Source organism: Cavia porcellus, unplaced genomic scaffold (assembly GCF_034190915.1).
Source record: "Cavia porcellus strain 051 isolate PalLab524CR breed Dunkin Hartley unplaced genomic scaffold, mCavPor4.1 scaffold_3, whole genome shotgun sequence".
NCBI lineage: Eukaryota > Metazoa > Chordata > Mammalia > Rodentia > Caviidae > Cavia > Cavia porcellus.
The window spans coordinates 14,550,928-14,565,878 of NW_026947486.1; the positions used below are offsets into that span (position 1 = coordinate 14,550,928).

At 37.9% G+C, this 14,951-nt stretch overlaps 1 protein-coding gene across 2 annotated transcripts in view; it reads right to left on the reverse strand.

Moving 5' to 3' along the window:
- Nucleotides 1-499: 499 nt before the first annotated feature.
- Nucleotides 500-14,951, reverse strand: part of Maob (monoamine oxidase B) — a 157,674-nt gene continuing 143,222 nt past the window's right edge. Inside the window, exons 10-14 of one of the 2 annotated variants that reach the window (XM_063245532.1) lie at nt 13,974-14,031; nt 7,183-7,280; nt 3,397-3,508; nt 2,474-2,536; nt 500-1,468 (exon numbers count right to left, since the gene is read on the reverse strand). In XM_063245532.1, coding sequence (XP_063101602.1) covers nt 1,316-1,468; nt 2,474-2,536; nt 3,397-3,508; nt 7,183-7,280; nt 13,974-14,031 — 484 coding nt within the window. In that variant the 3' untranslated portion in view covers nt 500-1,315. 2 annotated transcript variants of the gene reach the window in all.

Sequence of the window (14,951 nt, forward strand, 5' to 3'; positions counted from 1 at the left end):
AATTTAAAATACATCTTGATAAAAAACTGACCTTGGGAGTGGAGAGGTATGAATGCTTTGAAATAATGATCTCATTTTAAAAGTATTTCAAATAGGATTTAATGGACTGTGAAGCTATGATTTTAAATTAATGAGTGTACCTAGTAAAAAGCTTTGCACTGATAAAGAATATGAAAGGTCAACTGAAATATAATTTTCCTAATAGTTTAAGTATCTTACTTATTAATATGTCAATTATTTTGACAGATTTTGGTAGGAGAATGGAAGCAAAGAAATGTGTACTTTAGCATCTTTTACCATATCATTATAAATCATTTTCCAGTTGCTCACACATATGCTACCAATGATGGATCACACAGTCAAAATGTATGCATCATCCAGGCTTCCAGAAAATTTTGACTAAATGTTTTTAAGTCACAGTTATATGCCCAATACTCCATCTTGATTTGATCTGTCAAAACCTTGAAAGTCATTACCCAAGAAGGAAAGACAGAACACATCTGGTCAATCAGCTTTATTTTTAATTACCCAAGTGTGTACTGACCTTTGTATCTAGATATAATGGAAGATATGATAGATAGACAAAGATAAGATTACTGATCTTAAAAAAAAAATTAAAGTCAGCTTTGGGGCACTGCACAAGATAGCAAGACCTATGGATATATACTGAGTAGCATTTGAGCAGCACAAGAAAATTTAGTACACAGTAAGCATACACATAGGACATTATGGACAACTATGACGAGGGATAGAGGAAGACAATTGGAGAACACATCCCAGGAGATTATAGGAAATGGGAAAAGCATTAAATGTGTGTCTTAGTTGTCTGTATAGCAGTGGCTTATTGTTGACCTTGACTGATTAAGTTGCACCTCTGTGGGATTCATTTTACTCAACTCTAAAACAGGAAGTAAAATCCAGATGGTATCTAAGATCTTCCAGCTATAACAATACAGAATTATAAGGACAAATGCAGAGAATCTGAGAAGTTGAGCACAAGCACAAAGTCACAGAAATGGGAGAAAATTAGCTGTGTGAGTAGGTAAGATCTGCTATGGGAAAGCAAGGACTTTAGGCTTATTTATTCTAAACATTCTAAGGTCAGAAATTGGAAATGGGTGAGATAGAGCACTAAATTAGGTAAGGAATACTAGCCAGGGTTCGAAACAGTGAAAGCAATACTGTGCTTCCTGTGGTCTGACTTATCCTCATGCTTCCTGCTGTGTTCTTTATGTGGTCATGGAATTTCACGGCACCCCTTCTACAAACCCACATCCCAGAGTAAAGAGAGGGGGTAGTTACAGATGGATTCTCTTTAGATCCTCAAAAGTAGCCCCCTTTTTTGGGCCAGGAAGCCAAGTGCTACTGCTGAAACAACAGTGGTCAATCCAATCAGCCTCAGCAGACCTGGCACGGAGGGCAAATGTCTCTCCAAGAAGGTCGTGGTGATGGGCTGCGCAGGAACATCCTGGATTGAGAGAACACTGGGTATTAGCATAGGGCTCATGCGTTTCATTCCAGAAAATCTGTACTTTGTCTAGTTTTCTGAGAGTGACTCCCGTTTATACCTCTAGACCATTCAACATGATGTGAAAATACAGTTGTGTTTTACTAGAATGGCCCAAGCAAAACATGTGTCATAAATATTTATTAAGTGCACCCCCTCCCAAGCCCACAATCCCTTCTCTAGCAAAAGCACTAGGAGAATGACTTTGGAGTTTTTGGGCTTGGTCTCTTTGACTTCACATTTAAAGGGCTAGAAAAATAACTTTTCTTTCTTCACTCTGTCTTCTATGCATCCTTCTTTCTAGCCAGGAAAACTCCCTGTGTTATATTACAAATAGGATAAGTATATTGAAAATGAATTTTTAATCTAAATATATTCCATCCCTTTGACCCTGGACAGAAGATAATATACTTTCATTCTATTCCTACTTCCAGTTAAGAATCATCACGTCAGATACTTATGCAATAGACGTTTATTAAGTTTTTTTAAGTTATTGTTTTTTTCTTTTTTGAGACATGTCTCTTAATGTAGTTCAGGCTGGCCTGGTCTCACTATATAGCCCAGGCTGGCCTTGAACTCACAGCAGATATTTATTGAGTTAAAGTTTTATTTCATTTTTGTTTCTTTTTGCAGTGCTAAGAATTCAACCCAAGGCCTCGTACACGATAAGCACATGCTGTATCCTGAGCTACACTCCTAACCCCTACTGAGTTCTTAATATTCAGAACTCTGAGAAATCCCTCCTCCATAAAGAAATCTTATTTTCCCTAATAATCTGCAATTAATGGCAGCTTCCAATTTATCATTTGAATCTCTTACTTCTGTCCTACTCATGATACCTATTTAAACATTCAAGAGCTGGATCACTTAGGGAAAGTGTATAAATGTGGCTATATACAAGTGTGTACTTCTTGGACATAATTGTTCTCAGAGGAAAGACATTTAAATTTATAAAATATAATGTACCACAGACTCTGGTTCTGGCTGCCAGATTTCATCTTCTGGAATCTTCCCTATGGCATTCAAGACCTGAAATGAAAGAGCGCTTTTAGTGAATAGTAAAACTGACATCTTTCTCTTAGTCTGCTTTTTAAAACAAAGAACTAAGCGAATGTCTCTTGAAATAGCAATCAAAAACACCAAGATAAAGGCCAAAGCAGTACACTTAACCTTTAGAAGTCTCTAAAAGGTCTTTCATCTATAGTATAAGACATTCTGACCATCAGTCTCAAGGTAAATTTTAGTAGTTGGGAACAGGTTTTAATGTTAATGAGATTAGAGGAGTTGTCAAGAAACATAAAAATGAATTTTCTGGATCACAATGGAAACACGTTTGATTCTGTGACAGACCTAAGTTATCTTTCAAATATAACCTCATGGGTTTTTCTGTAACCTCAGGCAATATGTTAAATGTTTTTGTTGTTACTTTTGGGTTAAGGCATTCCTTGACCTAAAACTGTTGTTATAATGGAGTTTCATGGATCTTCAGGTGGCGGCTACTGGGAAGATGGTCACAGCGTAGCAGAAAATACCCCCTTCCCATTGCTCAAGTAACCTCTTTACTTTAGTTTCTCTTACAGCTCCTGTTAATTCCGTTTCCTAGAAATGGCTGATTACTATAATTCACATTGCATGAATCAATCCCCAATTAACAAGCACTCTGCCTCTGTGCTTCCACTTTGCTATCCCATAAAAACATCCCTCCCTGAGCCTTTGGGGCCTGATACTTTGGGAATAAATCTCTGTCAAGGTAAATAAATATGTCTCCAAATCCTGGGTGACTTTTCAGTGTTTCTGTTTACTGCTGCAACAGGATCTCAGACATATCGGTCTGCTTTTCAGGCCCATGTGTTGTCTCCTTCTCCACAGTCATTGACGCAGGGCCTTACCTCTCTGGCAGCTCTCTCTCCAGCCTCTACAGCACCCTCCATGTAGCCACTCCAGTGAGTGGCAGTCTCAGTACCTGCAAAAAAAATCCTGCCCACTGGCTGACGTAGAAACCTGAGAACAAAAGCAATAAATAAAACTCACAGACAATTGGAGATGAGTATCCCTACAAGGACTAGGGCTTGTTTCTTCAAGTTCAAAGCTCCAAGAGGGACATACAATTTTTTAAAAAAATGTTCATTAGGTTCCTCCAGCTTATGCCTAATCTCAGTCACAAACAAAATGGAACAAAGACCAAAGTTCACTGCTGCACAAAGAGCTTACATCGAAGTGTTGTTGAACTGACAATGATGAAGGCAAGATACATATTTATTCTTTGATCTTTTCAAGAATTCCATGACATAGCTATCACTATTAATCTCTTTTCACACATGAGGAAACTGAAGCTGGGAGAAATGTTCAGGGACTCACCAAAAGCTATACTGCTACAGAATAACAGAAACAGGTAGGATTTGGAACTGGTCTGTCAGAAGTCAAAGTGTCGGTTTTTATCCTATATACTCTGCTTGGTGTATCATCATCACCAAATAACAGTGACCTCATACACTCATTTGTCACAGTACTTAGCCTGAAAGAAGGGGAGTTAGTTGTCACTGTGACAAAAATACCTTAGGGAAAGCACTGTCAACAAGTGACAATTCATCATATCCCAGGTTGACATTATATCAGATAAGGGATATCCAGAGTTCATGGCTATGTTTCATCTTAGTCAACACTCTATACCCTGGGCCTCTTATTCAAAAACCAAACAGGTTGATTTGCATTGGTAGGTTTTTCTTCACCTCTACTTACTACAGCTATCAAAAAATGAGGGAGGGTATGAAAGAAGATACTATATAATATTGGTAAACTGATAATATCACATGAGTTCAACTGGAATTTTCAAGAGCCTAAGGGTATTTAGGAAGAGTTTCTTTCAAGAGACAGGGGATCTGCTTTTTCATGTTCATTAAACTATGCTGTCTTTCACTGCATATTTACTTTTTACTAACAGAAGGATCTAAATCCAACCAGGGACCCCTGGGAAGCCTCATCAAACCTTACAGTTAAAGACTGGAAGTGAGAACAAAGGCTTCAAGCACTAATCATGCTAACCAAATGTAAAGATGAACTAATCAGAATATAAAGATATAAAATCAAGAATTAATTTAAACAGACAAAAATATAGCTTCCCCCCACTAGTTAAGTGGAATTTACCTTTCATTAAGGTAAAAAGTAAAGTCAAAGGAGGTAGGTAAGAAAATCCCTGCTCCTTCTTTGGCAGGTGAGTGAAGAGTCAATACATTCACAAAAAGATACAAGACATAAGACATCAGAAAGGAGAGTCCTGTGTATATTTCTTGTGACTTATGTGTTTAACTGAGTAATTAATTATTACAATCAGTTTTTTATTCTATCCAGAAGAAAAATTTCTTAAGAAATGTGTGTTTAGTTCTTTACTAAAATGATGTTTTTAATTTTTTCCTCTGTCTTCTATTAGGAAACAGAACACTGACTATTTTTAGGACCCTAAAGATAAAACTTCAGAGTATCACAAATGTCACAGCCTTGAAGGATCAAAAGAAGTCTTGTGGACCCATAATCTCTGCTCAGAATTGGTTATGTCACTAATCTATGCTGTGCCTTGGTTTATATTATACAACTTGAAGGTAGTGTTTGACTGAGGTAAGTATCCTACAAGAGGGCCATGAAAGTACTCTGGGAACACACGGTGACAGGAAGGTGTCTTCTTTGGGGAAATCTACAAAGCCCTGTTAATGCACATGCCATCTGCAGGGTATAGGAAGCAAGGAACAAAGATGAAAAAAAGTGTTACCATGATATCATCAATGCCTGATGAAATAGGGTTATTCTTGCTTCCTGTATGCCACCAGGATCAGGCCAATGCAAGTGAGTATCTTTTAGGCATTTCCCTGACATTCTCTAGAATTTCAAACACAACTCTCCACTCTGTGACTAGAAATATAATCACACAGAAATCTGTGGCACTTCGGATTTAAGACAAAACAAAAATGAAACCAATGCAGCGGTGGTCTTTCTCTATTGAAAGATCAAGTTTATATTCCTGAATGTATCATATGAGGTAAAGGGTCCTACCTACCTTTCTGGTCAGATTCTCCACTTTGTGTCTGCAATGTCATCTACTGAACTTTGCCCCAGGACTTCTTAAAACTTGTAGGATTCCAAGCATTTGCTCGTACCACTCCTACTGCCTCACCTGCATCCCAAGGAGACTTCTACCTCCCACAGGCCTCAGGTAAAGCCCAGCAGATTTCTCTGGGCAAGGCTCCATGTGTTTCTAGGGTATTTTTATACCCCTCTATTCAAACACTTATGTCAATACTCTAAAATCCAGGTTCTGATGTTATGTCCTCTCCCCATCTTCATATTACCACCCAACATTAGCAACTTCTCAACAGGGAGGGTTGTGCTTGATATTGAAGTTTCTAGCACAATTCTTGGCCTGTGGTTCGCCCTTCACCAATAAATGCTTAATGAAACAATTATCACTGACTTCTCCTACATGCAGTATAATTGAAAAGTAATGACCCGCTAGCTTAACAGGTTCTACCCTTTGACCCCAGGATATTGTTTTGGATTATATTTGGCCATATGCAGGAAAGATAAGAAAGTGCCAACTGAAGTAATTATGTATTTTCTGATAAGCAGATTGTAAGCATCCTCTGACCTGTCCATTTCCTCACTCTCTGCTTTTGTTGCATGCTCTCAACAGCCTTTCACTCACCATTCTACACTTCCCATTTTGTTTAGATTGAGTTCTTGGCATTATGTTACTGCTTGGCTTCATAAGACTCTAATGGTCATAACAATTACTGCTACATCATTAACTCATCCCTTGCCATTGTAAATGCAATTAAGGATCAATGATTACACTTGCATGCACAACACTGGAAATGCTAAAAGCCAGTGAACTGTGCACTTTAAGAAAATATGTGATGTGTGAATTATATCTCAATAAAGTTGTTTAAAATGACTCATGCTTTTATTAACATACTGATTAGTGTCCATTGTACACCACCTTGTGTTTTCTCATTCATATGTTATGGAAAGTGAGATCTGGAGAGAAGTTACTTATACAGGACAACCAAGAAAGTTATCGGCAGAGTCAGAATGGAAAACCAACTCTTTTCAAACTTGGTCTAGAACTCATTTGGCTTTTATAATGCTGTATCTACACTGGCACTTGCACAGGCATTTGAGGTAGTTTTGGTGAGTTCTAAACTCATTATAAGGAGACTTTTGACTAAATTATCTAAATTGATTATCTAAATTGCTTTGGGGGGATTAATACTAGGAATCAAACTCAGGGGCACTCCACCATTGAGCTATATTCCTATCCCTTTAAAAAAAATTTTAGATAGTTATGCTAAATTGCCCAGGCTAGCCTCCAACTTGAGATCCTCTGCCTCAGCCTCCTGAGTGGCTGGGTTTAAAGATGCATGCTGCCACATCCATCTAAATTGCTATTTTAATACTGCAACCTTCTTTGGCTATACAGTATTTGTTCCTCTAGAAGAATGAAGAATGAAAATCAGCACCGTGGTGCAGAATGAGGATGGCTTTATTCCTGAGACTCACAAAATATAAAGAAAATTGGGATTTTTGTTTCTTTTTGGTATTCACAAGGAACAGGGAAAAGAGTGGCATTAACTCATTTAAAGTTTGGATTCCAATGCTGGGGGTTTCACTCCCAGCTTTTACTCTACCTTCCATATTGAGTCATGATCCCAGGGGGAAAGTAGGCTGTGTAGCAGCCCCCAGAGTACTGCTCTTCACACCAGTTCTTGTCTTCATAATGCACCGGCTAAAAGGAACAGAAGCAATAGCATCATCACACCATAGAATGACCAGATATGCAAAGCATGATAGCTAGATTCAAAAAAATCAAACACAGTCCAGTAGACTTCACAATGGAGAACAAATTTGCAGTCAACCCTCACAATCTAAAGAGAATCGGTTCCAGGACCCCTCATGGATGCCAAAGTCCCTGAATGCTCAAGTCTCATATAAAATGATGGAGTATTTGCATAAAACTCACATCTTCTTGTAACTTCTAGTCATCTGTAAATGACTTTTAATACCTTATACAATGTGAATGCTATATAGATAGTTGTTGTACTATGCTGTTTAGAGGACACTGACAAAAAAAATGCTGTATATGTTCAAGACAGATGCAATATTTTTCCAAATATCTCCCATTCATGGTTGGTTGAATACACAGATGCAGAACCTGCAGACACAGAGAGCTGGTTGGCCCCACTTCTGGAACAGAACCTTATTATCTTGATGTTTTTGAAGATATATCTTTAAGCAGGTAAATTCCCTTAGTAATAAACTTGTAAGAAATTCAAATTAGAAAAGTTTTCTCAACTGATTCATTCATGTCTTAAATAACAATTATCAACCACAATTATCTATATCCATTTTTAAGTTAGTCTTATTTATTTATTTTTATTTTTTATTTTTTTATTTTAAAGAGGGTAAGATTAAACATAACAAAACAGAACAAAAAAGATCATAAAGAAACAATTTTAAGAAACACAGATTTCAAAGCAAGTCCACTGGAGATCTTCACTGTTTATCTTATCGTCTCTAGTTTTCTTCCAAATAGTTATCCCCATCTTCACACACATTGAATACATACTGAACATTATAGAACTAATCAAATATAACAGGATGATGAAGGCTTTTTAGGCCTTCAAGGCCTGACATTGGGGAACTCAATAATGACTACGATAATGCCTCTCATTCTCTTTGTAGTAGCTGTCCTTATCTTTACGTATGCTGAAATTGAACATAGGAGACTAGACTAATATCACTCTGAACAGTGATTAATAATATTGCTAGATTTTATATCATAATGCTACAGAATTAGCACAGGGTTTCTTAGTGTCTCTTCTTCAGAGTATCTGTTCATCACATCATGCATTATATAATCTGTTCTCATAAACAGTTTAGAAATTCTCCCCATGTGTGAATCTCTACATGTATATCTATCCTTTCTGTATTATAGGGAAAAACAGATCATAACAAGGCAACAAAACAAATTACTAGAAAAATATGAAATGAAAAAGACATATAAAATCACAATATTAGGTGGTTTACAGTAGTTACTATGCTTTCTCTTATTTTCAATAGAATTGTCCACATCATCAGGCATAATATAATTGAACACAGCATTACATAGCTATTTTAATAAAAATACAACTTTGGAAACATTGTAGGACTTCGAAAGCAGTTAATAATCAAACTGGAATGAGTATGTTATTACATCTTGTCATCTTCAGAGTAGTTGCCTCTACTCTTAGACTTGATACTATCAAGCATACCAAATTCGAATAAAATCAGTCAAGGCAAAACAGCGGTCTAACAAACCAACTTCAAATAAGATCAGTTATAGTAAGACAATGTAAGTAATACAGGGCTTCAGTTTAACTTAATAGGGAATTAAGGATAGTTACCGTGGTATATAGCCTGCTATTTTTGGGATATCCATCTGTGTCCTCAAATCTAATATGAGTATACAGACTGGAACAAAATAAAATTAAACTAAGCAGCACAATAAGACTACTGTGACATTTATATCCTGATACACTATTAACAATGTCTTCTGCCTTCCTTTCTTAGGCATTTCCTCACCTTTCCCCTTCTCAGGATGCTTTGCTTATTTTGGGTCCCAGTAGCTCCTTTAGTTTTTAGATTAGGGGGTCAACCCGTTGTCTATCTGAGTGGTGCTGAACCTTTTTACCCCTGGGCTTGATCTTGAGCTATACTCCTTTACTTACCAAAGCCACAAGGTTTTCCTTCCTTTCAGCTGTGTAAAGTTCTACACTTCACAAAAGTGTTATAACTTTCCAACCTATTTGCAGCTGCTAGACGAGTTGTACCTATTTCTCTCTGGTTCCCTGTCACATAGACATTGTTTTCTCATCTTTTAACTTTGTTTATTAACCCTCTTTCATGTTGAGTATATTTCCTATTCAGAGCTTCTCGATGGATCCTGCCTCCTAATCTACTTTGCCTGTGTTTCTTTTTGTTAGTGTATCAAGGCTATCTATATTAAAGATTATGCCTACCTTCTCTGCCTCATCTCTGCTGTTCTATTTTTCTACTATTATTTGTCCACTCTTCTCCTTCATTCCACTGTCTTCCCCATTCATTGAGGCCTCTGCCATTGTTGCTAGAATCCTGGTATTTTTTTCTCTCTCTCTAGAATGTTCTTCAGTATTTTTTGTAGAGTTGGATTGGTGGCCACAAACTCCCACAGGTCCCCCTTGTCTTGGAAACATCTTGTTTCTCCATTAATTTTGAGAGAGAATTTTTTAGGGTAAATCAATCTGGGTTGGAGGTTATTTTCTTTCAGGGCTTGAACTATTTCCCCCCAGGCTCTTCTTGATTTGAGAGTTTATGTTGATAAATCTGTCATTATTTTGATGATTTTTCTTTTGTAGGAGATCTGCTTCTTTTTTCTGACTGCTTTTAATATTCTGTTCTTGTGGTGGATTTCTGGGATCCTGATAATTATATGTCTGGGTGTAGATCTGTTTTGTTTGTAGTTGGTTGGAGTTCTGTATGCCTCATTTATCTGGCTATTGTTTCTTTTTCCTATGCTTGGGAAGTTTTCCTTAATCATTTCTGCAAATAGTCTTTGTAATTCATTTGTTCTTCATTCACGTTTTTTATTCTTAAGTTATAGATACTCTTGTCATCTTCTAGCCTTTGAATTGTTTCTTCCTGGTTCCTTGTTATTTTTAAGAGATCTTTTCTTTCACGATCACACATTATAAATCTCTCTTCAAGTTTTGAAAGGCTATCTTTAGTTTCTGTCAAGGCATTTTGTCAGCTTTCAATGGAGTTTTTAGTTTCCTGGTAATCCCTTTGGATCTGCTTCATGTAATCTAGATTTTGTTTATATTCTTCACCAAAGGTTTCTCTTCCTTTTCTGTGTTCCTCCATTCTTCCATCTGTGTTGCCTTGGGAGGGGCTTAGCATTTCTTTTATTAATCTTTTTATATCTTGCCTCACTTGGATTAGAATTTTAGTTTTAAGTTCGTCTATGAATTCATGAAGGTATTTCTTTATGTCCGCTGATGTTGTGGCTAATATTGCATGAATACTGCACTGGTTCTCTTCTGTATTTACCTTTCCTGGGCTTATTTTCCCAGGGTCAGTGGCTGAAGGTTTTTTCTTATTTCTGTCTCTTGTCATGCTTCTGGTTTCTTTCAGACAGGTCTGTTGTGGAGGTCTCAGGTCCTTTCTGTATTGCTTACAGTTTTTCCAAAGTGTGCTGATTGGGGCTTTGCTGCCCTCTCCAGTTTGCTGTTATCTGAAGTGCACACAGGGACTGTGGGCTAACTGCTCTTCTCTGAGCCAGTCAACCAGCGAGTGCCTTCCGCAACTTAGGCTGTGTTGTGATGGACATCACAGGATCATGACAGTTTCGTCCTTGGCTATTGGGTCCCAGCCAGAGGCATGGCTCAGCCCAAGTAGATCCCACCAGTCCTCTCTGGGCCAGGGGTGGCTGATTGATGCCACCATGGCGTCGGGCTCTGCCCCACTCCAAGATGTCTTCCATCCAGTGACACCCGCCAAGGAACCCAATTTTCCAGCACTCACCGAGAGAATTAATGCAGGTCTCCACCTGGGCTCCACTCCATGCTGCGCTGCATCCTCCCACCAAGGGCCTGGGACTCACCAACTCCTGTTATTGGTGGCCATGTTTTCAGCACGACCTTGAATCACCTGATTCCTCAGCGCTCCCAGCACAGTATGGGATGGAGCTCAGTGAGCACATCGGGCTCCAGCCCTACACGTTTTTACTTCCTCTTCCTACTTTTCTTTTTCCTTCAGTTTCCTCCTGGGTTCGTGAGAGTCCCTTTCCACTCATGTGGCCTTCTCCATGTTGTCAAATTTCAGCATCTGAGCTGTTTTTCCAGAGAGGCTCTCCACCAAGCTACATAACAAGCTGCCATCTTCTCTCAATCTTCAGTTAGTCTTATTTATAAAGAAGTTCTTAGTACTTCATGATTTCAAGAAAAAATTTAAGAAGGACTTAAAGTTACTGGAGAAGTTATATAGAAAAAAAAAAAAGAAAAACATGTTTGTTGAAGAAAAAGCATGACCAGATTCATGTTTTGGTGGAAGTGAGCTTTGTTAAAAGAAGCTGGGCAGATAAATTAGTGTTTTATGGCATGGAGGCACAGCTATTAATGGTTGTACTTTATTGGCTTGGAAAGTATGTTTTTGCCATTGACAGGCAAGACTTACACTGAAATCTTGCAAAATTTAAAATTTTAATAAAAATAGGAACTGGGGAGGTAGGTCAGTGTTAGAGTGTATCCCAGGAATATTCAACAATTTAGGTTCAATCTCCAGCACCAAGAAATAAAACAAAGCAAACAAAAAAACTAAACAGAAACTTTGTCATAAATATACTACTTTAAAAAGATAAAGCCAAGCAAAAATGAAAAAAAAAAGATAGAACATATGGAATTTTAATAGTACTAGTATTTAACACAGATTTTGAAAGATGTTTTGTTTAAAAAATTGTGCAATCACATAGCTGATTTTGAATAGGCTCTCGATGAGACCTTTACAAGTGTTTTTTTTTTTTTTTTTTTTTTTTTTTTTTCTGGTGCCAGGGATCAAACTCATGACCTTCCGTTTGCCAAGTAGGCACTTAGACTGCTGAGCTAAACCCTGAGCCCCTTGCATAGGTCTCTAAAGGCATCCTATTCATAAAGTATGAAGCCCAGCCTGAGGGGTTGCTTGGCTCCAGGCCATTTGCAATGTCACAATACAGGCATCTGCAGCTACTCATTCATCTCTAGCTGTTTGCAGCCAATCAGAAGAAAGGCTGGACTTTTTCTTTCACCTTTCCTTGTTCCCTGGGATTTCTTCTTTTCACACAGTAAATATCAAAGCAAGAATAAAACCAGTGGTTCTCTCTATGCCAAAAGCACGCAAGGATAAAACCAACTCATTTTTTACCATCAAGAATTAAATCATCGGGCTGGAGATTTAGCTCAGCGGCATAAGTACCTGCCTTGCAAGCAGGCGGTCGTGAGTTCAATCCCCGGTACCGATAAAAATGAAAAAGACAAAAAAAAAAAAAAAAAAGAATTAAATCATCTACATTCTTCGTACAAAGAGATTTTCTCTAAGGAAAAATGATCAGCTCTTTTTTGGATATGAGAATAAATGCTTTCTTGCCAAGTAGATTTTTCCAACTGTCTTACAAGTTGCTGGAGGAACTTCAGTTATAAAACATTTCAGCCTCTTCCTATGAGCTGGCAGAAACCATGTGTATACCAGAAAGGGAAACAAGAAGCCAGTTGGCCCTTCCCATGAGCCAGCTGGGCTGGGAGACATGCCCTGCTCCCCTTAAGCAACCAGGTAGTTCAGAGGAACACGGGCTGAGTTGTTAGCAATTGAGTTGTTAGCAACAACTTAGTGCTTATGTTGTTTGATTGACTTTGCAGGCCTAAAGCCAGTAAGAGGATAACAATATGTAATATAGCAAATATGGGTCATTTCTCTCTGTCTTGAAATCCAATATTGTTCTTACTGTTTTGTCTTGTTCCATTTTATTGTTTTGTTTTATTCAGTGTTCTGTTTTGATTGGTTTTATTCTGTCCTATTTGTCTGATTTTATTATGTCTGACGGTATGGGCAGCAATTTTCAAAATAACAGGAGGCATTATGGTAGCTGTTGTTGATTTCCTAGTATCCTGCTTTGAAGTCTTGCATCACTTTCATTGTTTTGGGGGGTTGGCTTTATTTCATTTTATTTGGTTTGGTTTTATTCTTTTTAAAATAAAATTTAAGAAAGAAAAATATATTACAGCATGAGAATTCCTCAGAATGTGACTTCAAAAAGATGGATTCTCTACCAGCCCCTTCATTAGCTTTGTCTCATATTCTGTCACTTTGTATATTGCTCTCCATTGTCTTCAAATGCCTCAAGGATAACTGGATTTAATAACCACTCTTAAAAGATGTCATAATCTATGTCAAGACATTAAAAGCCCAGCATCCTGATAACTGTTATAAGAGCAGCTATTTGTCATTTTAAACATCAATGAAGGGGGTGGTTATGGCTACTGGTTATGATTGGGCCCTATAACTCTCACCAGGTGTCCGAAGACAGAAGCACTTGCTTTGCCTGCCTGCCACGTGAACTCTTTAACCTGCCCACCCTCATCCCACCGTTAACCACTTCAGAGTTCTATTTTATTAATTTGAAGATCACCATTTCCTCAGGCTACTTCCAAAGGTGTCTAAGAAACTCACTGACAGAGATAGGCCCATCCAACTGCCTATCTTCCATCCCTAATGTTGGGACACAAGTGTGGAGTGAGGGTTAGTTTATGTACATGAATGAAATTTTGTCCTTTTACAAGATTGCCGGAGGAAAAGAAAGCTCTTTTTCACTGTCATTCTGGCTGCCAGGATCTAGGACCTATATCGTTAGGGAAGGGGTGAGAAACAGCCTTACCTTCAGAGCTTCTTTAGAGCCAAGGACTTTTGCATAGAGCTCACAAAGTTTCTTTAACCTATGGAGGGGAAACATTAGATAAAAATGAAATGGAAGAAAGAAGACAAAGAAGATATGAGAGTCACTTTATTCTCTTATTTAAAAGAAGACACTAAGCCAGGTACGGTGGCACACACTTGTAATTCTAGCAGTTTGGAAGGTTGAGACAAGAGAATCATAAGTTCCAGTCTAGCCTGGTAAATTTAGAAACTTAGCAAGACTATGTCACAAATTGTTTTAAAAAAATCAAGAAGGGCTGGGCACGCAGCTCAGTGCAAAGGGCTTTGGATTCAATTTCCAGTACCAAACGGTGAAAAAGACTGTGAGCCATGGTTTCCAGTTAGTCACTCCAATTTAAATTTTTAAAACCAATGCATTTTGTTTATTTCAAATATGTTAAACCTAAAGATCACAAATATGAGTGATGCAAAAGTGTTGTTAAATAATAGAAAGTAAAGTGAGACATTGTGAATCACTGGAGACTCATGATATTCTTGGGTCATTTGCAAAATTAGACTATGTACATCTTAAATGTTAGTCCACCTGATAAGCTCTGGTGATTTCTGGTAAGATGAAGATACAGCCCTTGTCAGTTTAATTATCCTCTTACCATGCTGTGAGGCAGTGGGAACAGAAAAAAGGATGGGGAGCACAAAAAGCTGTGATTTCAGCTTGCTGAGCTTCAATTTTATCACATGATTGTTGCATTAATGATTTAAGACTGAAATTCCCAGATCAGCAGCATCAGTATCATCAGAGAACTTGTGAGAAATGACAGTTCTTGGGTCCTGCCCCAGACCTCCTCACTCAGAAAAGAGAGTGGTAGCAGTTTGTGTCTTCACAGACCTTCCAGATGATTCTCAAGTTTGAGAACCACTGATACGAGGTGCTCTAGTCCAATAACTGGTATGTAACAAAGAAATGCTCAATAAATACTGG